General features: G+C 32.8%; 1 protein-coding gene across 1 annotated transcript; it reads left to right on the top strand.

The window, feature by feature from the left end:
- Window positions 1-7,703: 7,703 nt before the first annotated feature.
- EIF3E (eukaryotic translation initiation factor 3E) lies at window positions 7,704-16,551 on the top strand. Its single transcript, XM_086452244.1, has 8 exons — window positions 7,704-7,992; window positions 8,098-8,240; window positions 12,198-12,425; window positions 12,522-12,643; window positions 13,098-13,317; window positions 14,409-14,551; window positions 15,975-16,112; window positions 16,208-16,551. Exons 1-8 carry the CDS (start codon window positions 7,785-7,787, stop codon window positions 16,302-16,304), a joined length of 1,299 nt encoding a protein of 432 aa, XP_086308370.1. The 5' UTR covers window positions 7,704-7,784; the 3' UTR covers window positions 16,305-16,551.
- The last annotated feature ends 1,525 nt before the right edge of the window (window positions 16,552-18,076 follow it).

Here is an 18,076-nt window from a genome sequence, read left to right as displayed (position 1 = left end):
CCCTAGTAAAGAATACGAAACATTTAAGTCCGACTTAATAAAACATTAGTCAATTAAGGATCTTTTGAATATTTTTTTTAAGAAAAATACCTGAAATACCCTTTTAACTTTACAATGTGTTTAATCTAAAAATATAAGGAGTCAATTAAAAACTCAATCAATTTATTTAGTTATTAATATTTTTGTGAAAAATAAAAATAAATATTTTATTTATTAAAAACTAAATTCAATCAACTTGCTAAGTTTTTAGTTGAATCAATTTGATGAACATTCAAGTCGAGTTTTAAAGTTATGTTTTAATTGTTTAATTTATATATTTTTATAAAACTGATATTCATTTATTATATCAAATTGATGATGATCATCCTCATCTCCATCATCATCATTAGTGTAGTCATCATCATCTATGCATTTTTAACAAGTTTTGGGTAGAGAAACAAGTTTTTTTTTTTTTTAAATCATCTACAAGATATGACCATAGTTAAAAGGCATGTCATTAATTATAAAACATAAGAGTAGTTCAAATATTCTCAAATAAACAGGTTCCTTTATTGAAAGGGTGATTATGGTATTTTCTCTTTACAAATCATTTTTCGACTAATATTTGGTAAATTGGGTACTAAAGAGTCCACAATTTTTTAGAAAGAACTTTTTAGTACATATTTTCAAAAAATAGATCTTTGCAGTAATAGTCCTTAAAATTAAAGGGACGATCACTTCAAAATCCTATTACACTTTTTAGTGTTGATTTTGTAACTCAACCTAAGAGGGTAACTCAAAAACTCACTAACGTAGCAGGTGCAAGAACTGTTGATTTTTCTCCTGGGATACACAACTACACATGTTTTATGGGGATCTACAGTTGTGTATCTTGAGAGAAAAAATCTATGATTATTGCAGGATACATGTTAGTTGAGTTTTTGAATCGCCTTATCAGGTTGAGTTACAAAATTATTACACTTTTTAAAAATATGTACCAAAAAGTCTCCTCTAAAAACTTATGGATTCTTTAGTACTCATTTTATCAAATGTCAATCTAAAAAATATTTTTGAAATGAAAATATTGTCTGACCCTTTCAACAACTTTTGATGTTTAAAAAAATGTGTTTATTTGAGGTATTCTTATGTTTTAGAACTAATTATATGCCCATTGACAAAAGTCATCTACTATTGATTAATGAAAAAATAAGATTTAAATGAGAAAAAAACATTTATTTTCTCTTCTCAAAACTAATCATCTTTAACCCACAAAGAGTCGTATATGATGACAATGACTACAAAAATGGTGATGACAATGATGGAGATGAGTATGGTCATCATCATCATCAAACCTATTTTATCTATGTATAATAGATTAATTAAAATATAAAAATAAATAATTAAAACATAATTTTAAACCTTGACTTGAATGTCTATCGAATTAATTCAACTCAAAAAATCACAAGTCAACTCAAATGAGTAAAATAAAATTATATTAAATGTGTGTTGAAGTAGTTTCTTAATCCCTCCACAAAGCCTCAATTCACCAGGTTTGTTACTAGCAAACCACCACATATCCTGAGTTACTCTTCCCAAAAATAGAGGAACTCCTAAGTAATTAGAATGCATCAACCCCTTATAGAAACCCACACACTCTTGATCAGTCTCAGTCTAGCTCTATACACTAAGTTAGAAATAAAGAATTTGCTCTTCTAGATATTCACTTGCTGACCCAAAGTTTTTTGATGCACTAAGAGAATTTTTTTTTGGCATTTAAGGAATTCTTGGTGGCTTTGGTGTATATAATCAGATCATCCACAAAAAGGAGATGACTAGGAGTTGAACCTTTTTTGAAAACCACGAACCTTTCCACTAATCTGGACTCCACCAAATGATTCAAACTCGAAATTAAGGCTTCTTCTGCAAGAATGAATAAACCAGGAGATAGAGGATCCACTTGTCTTAGACCTTGTGAAGTCAAGAAGAATCCATTAGAAGAGTCATTCACTAATACTGAGAACATAGAAGTTTGGAGGCAACCACGCACAAGCCGAAATAATTTATCTTGAAAACCCATTTTGTATAAGACTTCCAACAAGAAATCCCACTCCAATCTATCGTAAACTCTTTTCATATCTCGATTTTTAGTAGCATAGTAGCAACAATATAGTAGTAATATAGTACTAGTATATTATATTGTATTAGTATTATTGTAGTACTATAGTAATAGTACACAAAAGTAATACAATAGACTATAGAAGTATAGTAGTAGTGTAGACACCCCAATTTCAACGGTCCCATGCAAAAATGTCCAAAAATACAGGTTTAAGGGCCAAAACCCTCAAATATGTTTTTTAAATAATGGCCTAGGGCCTCTTTGCTTGGCTCATGGGCTAAGAATGGGTCACTCCTCACCTCTCGACCCAACCCAACACCTTGGTGGCTGTTGAATAATAGTACTTTTCCCTTGCATGTATTTTGTGTGTGGTTATCATAGAGTTTACTAAGTTTATATAGTTTAGAAATGAGAACATGTATTCATTTGCATTTGTTGTTTCTTTGTTGTATGATTGTTTATATGCTGAAAGCACCTTCGATCCGCGGGGTGCACGGATCCACTTTTGATTTTCGAGGATTGGGAGTCGCCACCTAGTTATTACGGTATAGGAATTGAACATTGACTCGAAACAGATCAAAACAACTAATCTACTAAAAGGAATACTAAGTCCGGGGATTACGTTACGGGGTTGGAAGGTGTTAGGCACCAACCCCGCCCGGCAAACGTCGGTCTCTACTAATTTTCAAATAAAATACATTACTAAAAAAATCTAAATAATAATAAAAAAATAAAAATATTTACCTTTACAAATGCAACGATTTTGGTTCACTCAGATTTGACGGAGAGGTCCCTTTATTGTGATTCTTTGCTTCGTTTTCGTCACTGAATGCGCTTCTGATCTTCTAAGATGGACTATCTTCTTCTTAGATCTATGAGTTTTCTGATTGATTTTTTTTAATGGATTTTTAGGTGTTTTAGAAGGGTTTCTAGATGTTTTTTGAGAAAGAATTGAGGTATGGATGTTAGGTAAGGAGTTAGGACTTCAAAATTAGGGTTTATGGGAAGCTACGGAAGCTTTTCTTCATACTTTTCTTAAGGTTTATTTTTTCATACGAAAATAGGTTGTAGGAACTCCTATTTATAGATTTTTTAAGTGCTTATTTTGATAGAGTTAGTGTTTAATTAGAATTATTTTAAATAGAGTTAATGTTTAATTAGAATTATTTTAAATAGAGTTAATGTTTAATTAGAATTGTTTTAAATAGAGTTGTAATTTAATTAGAAGGTAGAGTTATAGTTTAATTATAATTGTTTTAAATAGAATTTATGTTTAATTAGAATTCTATTAGGGTTTTGACTTTTAGTCTCATTTGATTGACTTTAAGATTTTGATTTCTAGTCTTACTTTATTGAATTTAAGATTTTGACTTTAGTCTCACTTGATTGACTTTAAGATTTTGACTTTAGTCTCACTTGATTAACTTTAATTTTGACTTTAGTCTTACTTGATTGACTTTAAGATTAACTTTAGTCTTTACTTGATTGACTTTAAAATTTTGACTTTAGTATTTACTTGATTGACTTTAAAATTTTGACTTTAGTCTTACTTGATTGAATTTAATTTTATTTAGGATTTTACTTTACATTAATTAATATTTTAATTATTAATTTCAGAATTTTTAATTATTAAAATTGTAAAATTATCGTTTTGCCCTTTGAGAGGACTTTCTGCGTTTTAAGTCATTTTTCAATGTTTTATGATGTTTTGGAATTGATTTTTCGTAAGGAATTCAATGAGAATATTGATTTGTGTCATTTATGAATTTTTTGTGTGAAATGATCGTGAACTTTATAAGGGGCATTTTCGTAATTTTATCAAATTTTGTGAAAATTGGTGAAATGGTTCATTTGATTTTGATTTATTATTTTATGTGTTTAAAAGGGTTTTTCTAAGTGTAATGTAGGCTCTAGGGATGTTTTGAGATTAAGGGTATTTTGATAATTTGATCATTTTTTAGTGATTTTTATCGTAAAGCTTCTTTTTGTTGGCAAGATGATGATTTTTATGATTTTTGGATTATATTTTCTTAGCGTAGTGTGGTTTCTATAGTTTTGTTAGTTCGAGATATCTCATCTGAATTTTTGAAACATATCTAGCAACAAAATATAGTAATGAAATAATCACCCATCATTGGGAACCGTTGCAATCGGGTTGACGAGTTGATTAATCAGGTGAGTGCAAAAATGTGGTGGCTACATATGCGTACAAGTAAATGTTTTGAACGTATGTAACTATGACTTTAGAAGCCACTATAAAATTATATTTTCGTTCATCAAAAGTAGGAAATGTGTTTGGACCCCTTAGAACAATTTCATTTAATTTTTTTTTATAATACATTTATGTGAATCCCATAAATCTTGATCCACGAAATGGTGTCCATTGAGTTCATTGAATCAAATAATCTATGTCTCAGTTTGATTGACCAATAACAGGATGTCACGTGTATCGAGGACTTACCTAATGTGGATATTTCTCGAAACTGGAAATACCCTTGATATACGCAATTTACTACAAATTGTTTCAATGGATTTTTCAAGGCCATATATTGGAGTTTTATGTAAGTTTATTTGATATCACCATTTAAAAGTCTCATTGGGAAATTTTTTGTCTTTTTGTGAGGATGAAGTCATAGATAATTGAAATGATATTAAAGAAGATATATGAAAAAGAATGGATTGACTCTATATTAAGTATATACATTTTTATTTATGATTTAAATTTTTAACCCATGGAAATTGTTAATCGCTACATATTTTCTTAAAACTACTGAACCATATGTCAACTTTTTAATATTTATGAAAATAGTCATATATCCAAAATTGTTATTTTATTTCTTTTGTATACGGATCGCTCTATGCCATTTAGTTGAATGTAGGTTCACAAGGATAAATAAGTAAATAACAAATGTGATTGTACAATATACATAATTATTTTGATAAAAATAAAAAATCATAAAATTAGATATATGGACATTTTCACAAACTTTAAAAAAAATAGTTGACTTAGTAAATTTGCAAAACACTCTACATGTGACCACACGTGCATTTAACATGAGAGAAGTAATCACATTTATTGGAATTTAAAATGAAAGAAAATCACTCTAAATCTTAAATACTATACACATTACATGCTAATTTAGCCATGAATAGAAGGGCTATATAAATTACATGCTAGTTTGGCCATGAATAGAGGGGAAAAAGAAAAATTGAAGTTTGGAAAGTTAAATTTAACCATGAGACATTGGAGAAAATCAATTAAGAAAACAAGGTAAATAAATCTCATCCGAATTATGCAACTACTTATCAATGATTCTCTTATTTAACCCAAAATATATTAAATTAAAATATACATTTAAAAAATAAATAAATTTAATTAGTACAAAATAGTGGAATGCAATATAAGAATGAATGCGATCATCAATTTTTTTTATTTTTTATCATCAACTCCTTCATATTTTTGATAATACCAAGAGGCAACTTGGTTAAAAAATTTAGAAGAACACCCTCTTTGTTGTTGGATTGCACGTGGTCTCCAAAGGGATCTCCTAGATTCTCTACACTTAAAAAAAAATTAATTTATTTTTTAAACAAAAAACATAAGAAAATTATATTGCTTTTTATGGAGGTAGAGGAGATATAGGGTATAGATAATAAACACACACACACACACACATATATATGGAGGGAAATGTTCAGCAGCCAACCATTTGCCCAACATGTTTTGTCCTACATGGGTTAGAAGTTTTGGAATGAACTGATTTTTGGTGAGATCATCCTCACAAAAAATCAGCCCATTCCAAAAGTTCTAATCCCATCACAAATGGTTTACAAAAAATGGACAGTCCACGATTTTTCAACTTGTAAACATGGGGTTATTCCAAAACTTCTAACCCATGTGGACAAAACATGTTGGGCAAATGGTTGGGTGCGGAAAGGGACCCATATATATATAACAAATCATTAACTTATTTTATAAGATTTGGTTTGGGTCGGTTCTATATATAACAGGGGCAAAGCCATAATTCTTTGTCAGTGGGGGCTAAGTGCTAACGATGGTCGATTGATTATCTTTGTTTCCTTCTATGTAAATGTTGGGTTTATCACAATAAACGATGGTTGACCAATAATTTCTATGAAAATGACAAAAGATTCAAATGAAAACCATAGATTTTGAACTTATAAGTAAAAATTAGCTCAGGTTTAATATCTCAAAATTTTATTTTCTTCAACATTAAAATCTTAATAATAAGAAAGGATTTCAGGGAGCAGAAGATAATATCAAGAAACTTAAAAACATCATTTTTATACTCACTATAATTTTTTCGACTTTTTTTTTTTACAAAACTTTTTTCTGAATTAATCAAATTTAATTTCCTCCGAAAATTAATGAATTCAAACTTTGTTTCATGTTTAAAAAAAATGAATAATGGTTGAAAGTGATGACTCTTAATTCATTTATCATTAATCTAAGGAGATCGAGGCCAATGGATTCATGCTGTTAGTTTGAAAAATACAAGGGTTATATCTAATATCGATCAAAACGTGGGGGTTTAAATCACCATTTCGTTTAAGTTCAATGGGATCTCTCTAAGAGATGCAAACACAAAGGTACCTCTAACATCGACAAAACAAGTGGGGTGGGGTGAGGGAGGCTAAGTCACTAATTTCTCCCAAAAAAGTTGAATAGAGATTGAAGATGAGGGCCCTTAAATCATTTTTTCATTGAAAAACACTTTCCTTACTAAGTTTGTAGGAAAAGATTCTCGATCGCATCACCTTCTGGCACCCAAAAACATGATCCGATGTTATAAGGTTATAGAGGACACAATTCTAAGAACTTAAAAAAAAGGTACTTGTGTGTTTTTCTTTTATTACCATTGAAATTTAATTTTAAATTTAGGAGTTCGGTAGTCATCCATTTTCAACACTTTCGATTAGGCCCACAAAATGTTTTTTTTTTTTTTTATTCTTATTTTTTGAATATGTGTTTTTCCATGAAATTTATAGGGCTGTAGTGTTGCGTTGCCGATGTAGGAATCCATGTGAGTCTAAAGATCCTTAGTAAGATTTGAAATCTTACTAACTTAAGCGGGTCGAGCCTCTCTTTTCTATTAGTATTAATATTAGTAAAATTTTCCTTACAAACTTAGTAAAATGTTAAGCCTTAATTACTATGAGTCATTTTTCTCAAATGGACTATCACACTAGCAATCTAATACCACAACCCTCTAAATTTCATCAAAAAATTAAGATTCATTTTGTTTTTGTCAAAAAACAATTGCTTCTGTGCCTGATACAAGGTTTTGAAGGTTACTGAACTTCCACCTAATTCCAAAATTTAAAACTAAAATTCAATAGTGAAATATAAATTTATTTATTTTTTTTCACAGTTCATAGAATTTTATCTTCTACCCCCTTAAAGCATTGGATCAGGTTTTTTGATATCATGACTAAGAGTGAAAATCTTTACTAACTTAGTAAGGCTAGTCTGGCTCTTAATATACACTATTATCGTGGTGGTCTTAGAACCGAACGCACCTTGTCCCAAACCGAAGCAACCCAAGCCAACGCTATCGGTTTGAATCGGACCAATTTTCACCTCTATTTAAAACCATAAAAACTAGGGCAACTATCTATTTACCCTATCTCTCAGATTTGGCTAGGGTTTCTGTCGACTGGTGCTGCCATGGCGAATTACGATCTAACAAGGCAAATCGCTCCGAATCTCGATCGCCACTTAGTCTTTCCTCTTCTCGAATTCCTGCAAGAGTTGCAGCTTTACCCAGACGACGAGATACTAAAAGCGAAGATCGAACTTCTAAGCAAGACAAACATGGTCGATTATGCCATGGACATTCACAAGAGTCTTTATCATACGGAAGAAGTCCCTCAAGGTTCGCTTGACTTTTAACTGAAAACATTCTTCACATTTTAAGGTTTTGTTGATTTTAGTGTTCGAATCATTGAATTTTATTTGTGTTTCTGTGTTTTGTTGGTAGATATGATTGATAGACGAGCGGAGGTGGTTGCGAGATTGAAATCTCTAGAAGAATTGATTACGTTTCTTCAAAACCCTAATCTGCTTCAGGAACTCCGACCTGATAAGCAGTACAATCTCCAGATGCTTCATGATCGATACCAGGTAAAGTTTTTATTTAAAAAAATTTGCTATTTGTTATAGAACATTAATTTCAGGGTTTGAATGGTTTATCTTTTGTTTGTAGTTAAGGATGTTGTATTAATTGGTAACCTCAAGATATAGGGTTTAAGAAGTTTTTCGTTTTCAAAATCTTTTGACTTTCGGTAACATTTTTAGTTGGAAAAAGGGTTTTCTAGACCATGAATGCAGAGTTCCTGTTGGAATTTTTTGATTATTTTTCTGCTTATGTTTTGGGGTTTGTGTTTATGGTTTGGGTTCAGGTGATAAAGCATTATTTAATAACAAGGGTGCCTTTTGAGAATACATATTTCTTATATTTGCATCAACATGCATATCTACGAAAAGGCACAAATTTAAACGAAATTACTTCTAAAAAAATATTGCAAGCCTTAATTTATCTACACTTTTATCATGTTAAAGAGTCCAAACTTTCAGAATTGCCATTGATTTTTTTTTTTTGTTGAGAAATATACATACCACTTCTGTAAGGTTACCGTTTTTTCTGTTGAAGGTATCATAGATCTCAAAATCTTTCACTTCGATTAAAGACCTGATTTTCTCTTTAGTTCTATATTTTTGTTTCTTTTTATGGGTAATCAGAACCATGTTTGGTGCCTTATTTATGAAATTGGTGGAGCAAATCCATGAAGGATAATAAATGGGGATTTTGGGTTTAGTTGGATCTCGAATTATGTCCCTTAGGGCCATTGCAATGTATACCTTAGCCAAATAGGTTATTTGTTTTTTATTATTATTTTAAAGTAAAACAATATGATCAAAAAGGCAGTCGAGGGGATTGGCCAAAAACAAGAAGATACAAGAAAAAGAAAGGACAACTTTACACATTACAAAGGGCATCCCATCTAAACACAAAATCTTCAAAAACAAAAAAAATCCCTCTAAAAGTCCCATCCAACTTGGACCATTGAAAAAGAAGACTTAAGAATCACAAAAGAACATAGTGGTCGGTACTTTCGACCTTGGAGAAGATTCTCCTATTTCTTTTCTTCCACACACCCCAACAAACATCAAAGGGGAGCAAGGTCCCAAAGATGTCTTCCTGCCCGTGAAAAGATTATTTTCAACCCTGAAAAACTACTAAGGTTGAAGAAGGCATAACCCAAGAAAAAAATAAACAACCTAAAAAAGTGGGACCAAATTTTGAATGTCAAAGGACAATGTTAGAATAAGAAACCTACCATAAAATCGCCAACCAAACGAAAATTCGCATAGCACAAAGCACAAAAATTCGACAAGATGAAACCTCTCCTAATTAATTGATCTAGAGTAAGAAATCCACCATAAACTGCCAACGAAATGAAAAAATAAATCTTAGAAGGTACCTTTGCCCCCCAAATGAGGGTAATAGGAAAAGTCCCCGAACCTTGAGGAGATAAGGCATTTTTGAATGAGCTGACTGAAAAGCATCTCTCCTTGTTGCAAGTCCATTCCCAACGATTGCGCCCAGAATCCTCAAAACAGACTTGGTCCAGATTTGAGGATAGATCCTTAAGTCCTTGCATTTCCCAATCGTTGAAAGCCCCTCTAAAACTCAAATCCCAAGAGATTTCGATTCCGTTACGAGAAACAAAGGTAGATACTAGCATATTATTTTTGGAGGATAAATCAAGAGGACTAGATATTGCAATTATAAAGGAATCTCACCACACCATCTATCTTCCCAGAAGCGAACTCTCTCACCTGTGTCGACGTTAAACGCGATTGACCTTTTAAACTTTCAACTAACCTCCACGATACCTTTTCGCACCACGTGCCCAAAGGGAGTTTTCATATCCCACTCTCCCACCCAAATCTTTTTTCCCCAAACTTTGACTTAATCACCCTCCACAAACACGAATTCTCCTATCCAAATCGCCACAACCATTTACGCAGGCTTTATTAGTCATTCTAAATCTTGTATACCCAATTTGCCATCCTTCTTTGGTGCACACACCACCTTCCACTTAACTAAATGATATTTCCTCTTCCTATCTCTATCATTCCATGAAAAATCCCTCATTATCCTTTCCATTCTTAATTCTACACTCCTAGGGATAGAGAATAAAGCCAAACGGTAGATCGATAGACTCTCTAGAGTACTTTGAATTAAAGTGAGCTTCCTCCTTTAGACAAATATTTGGTTTTCCACAAACTCAATCTCTTTCCCAATCCTTTTAACATCGGGTCCCAAATTGACGTACTTCTAAAAGGGAGATTCAGATAGCTAGAAGAGAAAGTCTCCACTTGACACCCAAACATTGCCACCCAATCCTGAATATCTAGCACCAAACCGACACCTAAAAGCTTGATTTTTCTGAAATTGATTCTAAGACCTGAAATTGCCTCAAAACAACATAGGAGACCTCTAAAAACTCTCAGTTGATTGAAAGAGCCCCCCCCCCCCCCCCCCCCCCCAAAAGAGTAGGTATCATTTGCAAACTGAAGGTGAGTTACCTCAGGGCTATCTGGTTTAACCCTGAAACCCGTCAACTCCCAAAGACAACGGCTTACCTAAGGCTTCTATCACAATCACAAACGAAAACGGAGACAACGGGTCCCCTTGTCTTTTTTTTTGATAGGTAAAGATAATTTCATTAATAAAAAAAGGAGGTCGAGAGGACCAACCGAAAAAAAGAAATACAAACCTACCAAAAGACGAGCAAGTTGCCGAAAAAGAAGAAAGAGATTACCCAATGCCCATATTAGCTGGCCCCCTCGTCTTAACCCTCTTGAACTTCTAAAATGACCTGCAGGACTCCTATACACTAGTATGGAGTTATGAGATGCGTTTCGTAGGTTATTTGTATAATTTGGCGTCTCATTTCCAATTTTCAATTTTCAATATTCAATACTTCCTTCACTTTTAACTTGGGGTTTTCTTCTCTTCACTGATTGGCCAATCCATGTTGACCTATTAACAAAGCCCTGGTTTACATTACACACATGCTCTTCAATTTCTTGCACATCTGGGGCTTAGGCCCATAGCTCTGTTGGTTTTACCCATTGCAAAACAACTATGAGGTCATGGGTTCAAGTCCAGCTTACCCATATAAAAAAAAATGTCTTGCACTTCTCTACTGCGAATTACAGCATTGATTTATATCATTTAGGCCAAAAAAGAAAAGAGAAAAACCTCCCATCTTTTGGCACATGGATGGCGAATTGAGCTGAAAATGTGACATGATGGACCTTATTTGTCCTACCACTTTAGTCATCGTGTTTTGAATCCCTGCTTTTAGTTTATATGTACAATATCAATATAAAAAAATCCATGTTTTTAGTTGACCAGGTTTTTTTTTATTCTTTGTTTTGTCATTTTGGAATATCTGTCTCCTTTTTAATTTGTAGGATTTCTTGTTTTGGGGGCTTGCAATTTTTTTTTTGTTTTAATGCGCTTTGATAAGTGTTCCAACAAGAAACTAAATTCTTTAATGTTTTTAGGTTTGTTATGTACAGAATATTTGACTGGTTGTTTCCTGTTCATGGGAGAAACCATAAGTTTACTTGGCTCCAGTTCCAATTCAGATACTCTTGTTTTTCGTGTACAATTTGAATTTTTATGACTTACACTGAACCAACGTTTCTTGAAACAGATGATATTGTTTTGTTTTTCGTTGGATGTTCTCCTACTAGGAGCTATTTTCTTTTATAACAACTCCATGTTCATGCCTCTTTTTTTTCCGCAGAAACTCTCATTCTCAATGATTATGACATTACTGTATTTAAGTTGTACTGGCACAGAAGTTATATATATTCTACCACACCTGGTCATGAAAAACATTAGGCCTTTGCCCTATATTATTGTAAATCACCATATTGTAAAGTTTCTTACAACTTTATTTTAAGCGGCAGCATTAGATTCATTAATTTTCATTGTATGCAACATATGCATGTTGTGTACCTATTAACTTGGGAAACAACTGTATTTTATGAGCACAGATCGGTCCAGAGCAGATAGAAGCTTTGTATCATTATGCCAAATTTCAGTTCGAGTGTGGAAACTACTCTGGTGCAGCGGACTTTCTGTATCAGTACAGGGCTTTATGCACAAACAGTGACAGGAGTTTGAGTGCATTATGGGGAAAGCTTGCAGCTGAGATATTGATGCAGAACTGGGATATTGCTCTTGAGGAGCTTAATCGGTTGAGAGAAATAATTGATACAAAGGTCTGCGATGAATAGACTCATGTGAATCTGATCATACATGCATCTAGTGTTGTTGCCTTCTATGACATTGTTTGCTAACTGTGATTTGTGATGCAGAACTTTTCATCGCCACTAAATCAATTGCAAAGTAGAGTATGGTTAATGCACTGGAGTCTCTTCATATTTTTCAACCATGACAATGGCAGAAATGGGATCATTGATCTGTTTCTCTATGACAGGTTTACCATCTGAACTTATCCATTCGTATAGCTTTCTTTGCTCATTTCCTATCATTTGTTTTTTTTCTTTTTTTGCTTTAATTGTGGTCCCTTCTCCATTGCCTGCCTTTTCTAGACCCGGAAGTTGATAACCTTGTTCTTGTATGTATGACAAATATATGAGTCTATTCTACCCACTTTTCTGAATCGAAAAAGGCCATCACTTCCATATTTTTAACCAACCCCTTTAAAATTGATTACAAAGAATAGGAAATAAACAAAATAAATCCTTATATTCCCAGAGCGACCTTTTGATCCTCAAAAGCTTTTGACAATATGCTCAGATTGACGAGTCAATTTCGGTACATGTTTCATTGGCTTACCCTCTGTAGTTTATAACTCTTTATGTGAAATTTTCCCTTTTTGGGATTGTTAAACTATTTTTATTGAAGATAATAAGAACATACTTTATCAGGTATCTAAATGCAATTCAAACGAATGCACCCCATCTTTTACGTTATTTGGCAACTGCATTGATTATTAACAAAAAGAGAAGACCTCAGCTCAAGGAGTTGATCAAAGTTATCCAGCAAGAGCAGCACTCTTACAAAGACCCCATTACAGAGTTCTTACAGTGTTTATATGTAAACTATGACTTTGATGGTGCACAACAGAAGCTGCGAGAGTGTGAATATGTAAGTTTTCTGTCTTCTATTCCTTCAATTCTAAACTGCTGCTTGTTTCTTGGTAAAGCAAAAGGTTGCATGTTTATCAGGTTTTGGTCCGAATGACTGATTTTTGAATTTGTGAGGCCTTGATATCCTCTACTCTGGCTTGCCTCTGATATTTAGGATAAATGGGGTGCAGTTAAATCAAAGAACCATGTCATCTGTAGTTTAGAATCAATCTACTCAAGCATTAGCATGTCGTTATATATATATTTTCAACATATAATATAAAAATGTATTTTTCAAACTTTGTGAATTAGTTGTTATTAAATTGTCGGTTGAAAGAACCGTGGAGTAATTGTGGCTTTCAAAAAATTGGAGAATTTTGTCACTTGTCCCAAAAGACATTTTAGCTGTCTGAAGAAGCCAGAGTCCTTTGGGCAGGATTGTGGTGGAGAGAAATCCGACTTCCGCAGGGGGGGGGTGTTACATCACTTCAAAACGGAACTTGTTCCATTGCCAAACATTCAGTGTTTATGGCCATTAGCTAGAATTAACATGTACATTCATGTGCAAGTCAAAGATGATTGGATCCTTACCAATTACTATCATTGCTCCGTCAGGTTTGCATAGTTGGGAACCTGAAAATCTGAAGTAGTAAATTCTAGGTTCCACATCAAATTTAGAGGTCATGTAGGCTTTATCAATACATGAAATAACATTTCATCATATTGGTTTGATCTACATTCTGAATTACATTTGGGTACTAAGCTGAACTCATATTTAATGTGGAGTGTTAGCATTGCATTCAATTAAATAGTCTATCGGCATTTTGAGCATATCACAATTGTAATATATTTAATTCTTTTTATCTATTAAAAAAAACAGAATCTTTCATTCTTTTCTCGGTTGCATGATTGGGAAGCCCGTGTGTGTGCTTATCTACGCGTTGAGTTTTATTTTTATTTAGATGCGTTGGAAGATACTTTTATCATGCAAGATTGATGTTTATTTTTATCCAATGCTGCACAACTTAGTTCTGATAGTTTGCCCTTTCATTTTTTGTTTCCATCTCTGAAGTTTGTTAGTGAATGTTGAACTTGGAAACCATTATGCAGGTAATCTTGAATGACCCCTTTCTTGGCAAACGAGTTGAAGAAGGCAACTTTACTTCAGTACCATTGAGAGATGAGTTTCTTGAGAATGCTCGCCTCTTCATCTTTGAGACCTATTGCCGAATACATCAATGCATTGATATAGGGTACGTACTTGCTACCAAAGTCCAGTATCACTCAATTTCATTATGTGAACCGAGTAGTATAGCTGACCATTAAATTTGTATTGGTTCGTTTTCTTACTTACTCTTTCATTTTATTCACAATATTTACTCTTTATTTTGAATATATAACTATGTTGCTAGCTTTGTTTCATAAATCTTCTTTCTAACTAGATGGAAGTTTTTTTTATTTTTTGGACAGTCCTAAGAAGTTCTCTTTCAATTCCCCCTCAATTTGAAATTTTGGGAAGCATGTACTTTGTAGATTTTCTTTTATGGTATTGGTCCCAGATTATAATATTTTTATTTTATTATCGATAAAAAAAAAAAAATTATTTTATTAGGCTTTGCATTTTCCATTAAATTTTTTATGATTGTGCATTCAAAATACGTAATTTTATTAGGCTTCACTTTTTAGAGAGTGGAGTTTGTTTCTCGAGTGTGTAAAGTATCTAAATGCATCTTCCATGGGGATGTCATTATGCAATATGGAGTTTGTAACAGAAGGTCTCTTCCCAATGCATAAGGTTTATTATTCACTTCTTTTAATTTAGTTCAAGCATCGATGGAAAACATCTTTTCTTTAAAGCCTACGAGTCTTTATTTTGGGGAGAATTGCTGAGATGAACCTCATGGTGTAAGCCTCTGAAACCTTTGGAAACATTGCTTTGGGCATGTTCATTCTCATCCCAAGGATACAACATTATGATCGATCAACCCGACTCTGTGGAGTGAGTGACTCACCATCTAGGTTGTATTGATAATATGGGTATGAGTGTGTACGGGGTATTATATTTGGCTAAGGAAAATTAGGATTCATGATTCATGGACTCAAGCTTTGTATTCAAAATAATTTATATGTAAAATTAAGAAAAAGTAGTGGATGATGTCAAGGGATATCTCGGGACATGTATCATATACTACAAACAAGAGAATATATATATATCCCTATATTTGTTAAAGGAATAGAATATATGATATATATGTTAAGTAATATATTGCTCTTTAGGAAAGAAAAGAAAAGAATTGGAAGTGTCAGAATCCGGCCCATGTCTATCTTGGGTACTGCATGTTTTTTTGAAGAATCCATGCAATATAGCTCACTGCGCTCTACAAATGATACCTTCTTCATCTGCTAGGGAAATTTGTATTTTTCCAGACCATTAAATTCTTACACTGACCTGCCTACTGGAAGATGTCATCAAACTTAACTCATATTACACTCTGTCCGTTTCGTGTGCATCCTAGAAATGTTTTGGGAATGTTACTGAAGTTGAAAGCTGCTGGAGTGCTTCTGAGTTTGTTTAGCACTGATTATGATTTTCATGTGTTTTCTAGAATCTGCTGTTTGAACTTGGTTGGTTGAAAATACTTGTTACTCTACATAATTTCTGGTTATTTTTGACAGAATGCTTGCTGAAAAGTTGAATATGACATTCGATGAGGCTGAGAGATGGATAGTGAATCTTGTGCAAAATGCAAAGCTTGATGCCAAGATTGATTCCAAGTCCGGGACTGTTATAATGGAACCGAACCATCCTAATGTGTAAGTGTATACTGCGCCTGATTCCATTAATTTACTTCGTCTTCTTGCCCATTCCATTCCAACTTCTTTTCTATTTTTGTCTTCCCTTTTTCCAGGTATGAACAGATCATTGAAAGTATGAAGTCACTCTCAGTGCGGACTTACAAGTATGCAAATCTCGTCCTAGAATCTGCACTGCCACAGCCTGCCTAACGAGTGGTTGATGTCATGAAACAATGTCCTTGAAGAAAAGATTTTTAAGATATTTTATTTATTGTTAATTAAGGTCTATGTTAGGGATTTGATGGTGGATTTGTTTTATGAATTTCACCAGAAACAAGAACAAAATCAGATACTTAAAAAACTGGATTTTGTTTTGTTCATTTTGTAGATTTCTGAAGCTTAGCACAGGTGGTAAGGCAATATCTATAACATATATTGAGCTTCAAATTTTGTTAAATTGAGTATTATGTTTTTGTCTGGATGACCGGCACTCAGCTTCTTCATATGACTTGTGTCTTTGAAAGGGTGAAGCCAAACCTCCTAATAGACTTCCCGGAGGGAGGGAGGGGGACTGTAAGTGAAAATTTTAACAAACAAAATCCCTAATTACTAACGTCTTAGACACTGGCTGAAAACTTCATTTACTTGAACGAACATGTAGTGTGTCAGTCAGTAAATATGAAAAATATTTTTGACATTTTTAACAATAAGAAAGTGAGATGGAACCAAAATAGTGTATGGAGAATCTTCCTTACTACATGAATCCTCCTCCTTGGGTAGAGATTATTATATTTTTAATGAAAAATAAAGTAGCTTTCATGATGTGTTAGGGGACTTGTGTGTATATATATATATATTGATACAGCAAAATCCATTATTAGTCTTCTATGGTATTGTAAAATAGGTGGTGTTCATTTTTGCAGCTGCTGCCTTTCCTATCCATGTTTAAAATAGGTGTTTTGGCATCTTCTTTGCTGAAATATAAAGGATTTTAAACTCAGTCAAACGATTCGACTCAGTTGGCAAACGAATCGAATCAGTTGACTGGTCAACTTAATCAAACGAGCCGACTCAGTTGAATGCATTTACTCGGCAGACTGAGTCGACTCGGTTTGACCGATGACCTGTGCATACCAAAATAAAAAGAAAAAGAAAAATACCTGCGTTTCACTATATGATGGATGATATTTCTGTAATTCAACAAATTAATTTAGTTAAAAGGTTTGCAATTTAATTCATTTTGACGAATGATCATAATAAGTTATATAAACTAGTAAATTTAAGGGAAAAATAATTTAAAGGGTCCTGACAGGAGGGGTTTCTCTTAAGTGGTCCCTGAGTTTCATGCGGTTGTGCATTTAGTAAAACTTTGTTTTCTCAATGATCCCTCAACCTTAGGGGTGCCAATGGATAATCGAAAATCGAATCCAATTCAAATTCAAAAAATCAGATATTATTCAAATTTCGAATATTAGATTCGAGTTCGGATAGTTTTATATATATTCGAATCCTTATCAGATATAGATTTGGATTTGGATATTAACATTTCGAATCTGATGAGATCTTATTTGAAATAATATATGATATATATTATTTTATTTATTATATAAATAATATAATATATCAATAAGTTTTTTTTTAATAGTGAAAAATCAGTTGGACAAGGAAAAATTATGTTTTTTTTTATTTTTTATATGTACAAATTATTCGAATTCTAATTGGATATTATTCGATATCGGATAAGATAATCAAATTTGAATTCAAATAGAGTTTTAAAACATCCGTCGGATTTGGATATCAAATAAAAATTTCAGTTTCTGGTTCAGATATATCCAAACTGATGAATATCCTTTGATAGCCCTACTCAACCTCATCTCAGGTTTATATAATATTTTGAAATACTTAAAACCACCCTTCTTTTTTTCTTCTTCTTCTTCTTCACATACCCTACCCTATCTTTCCCTAGTTAGTTCAAATGTAGG

This window comes from Akebia trifoliata, chromosome 8 (assembly GCF_017979445.1).
Source record: "Akebia trifoliata isolate Shusen 1 chromosome 8, ASM1797944v1, whole genome shotgun sequence".
NCBI lineage: Eukaryota > Viridiplantae > Streptophyta > Magnoliopsida > Ranunculales > Lardizabalaceae > Akebia > Akebia trifoliata.
The sequence above is the reverse complement of the archived record's forward strand: the minus strand, read 5'-3'. Positions and strand labels throughout refer to the sequence as shown.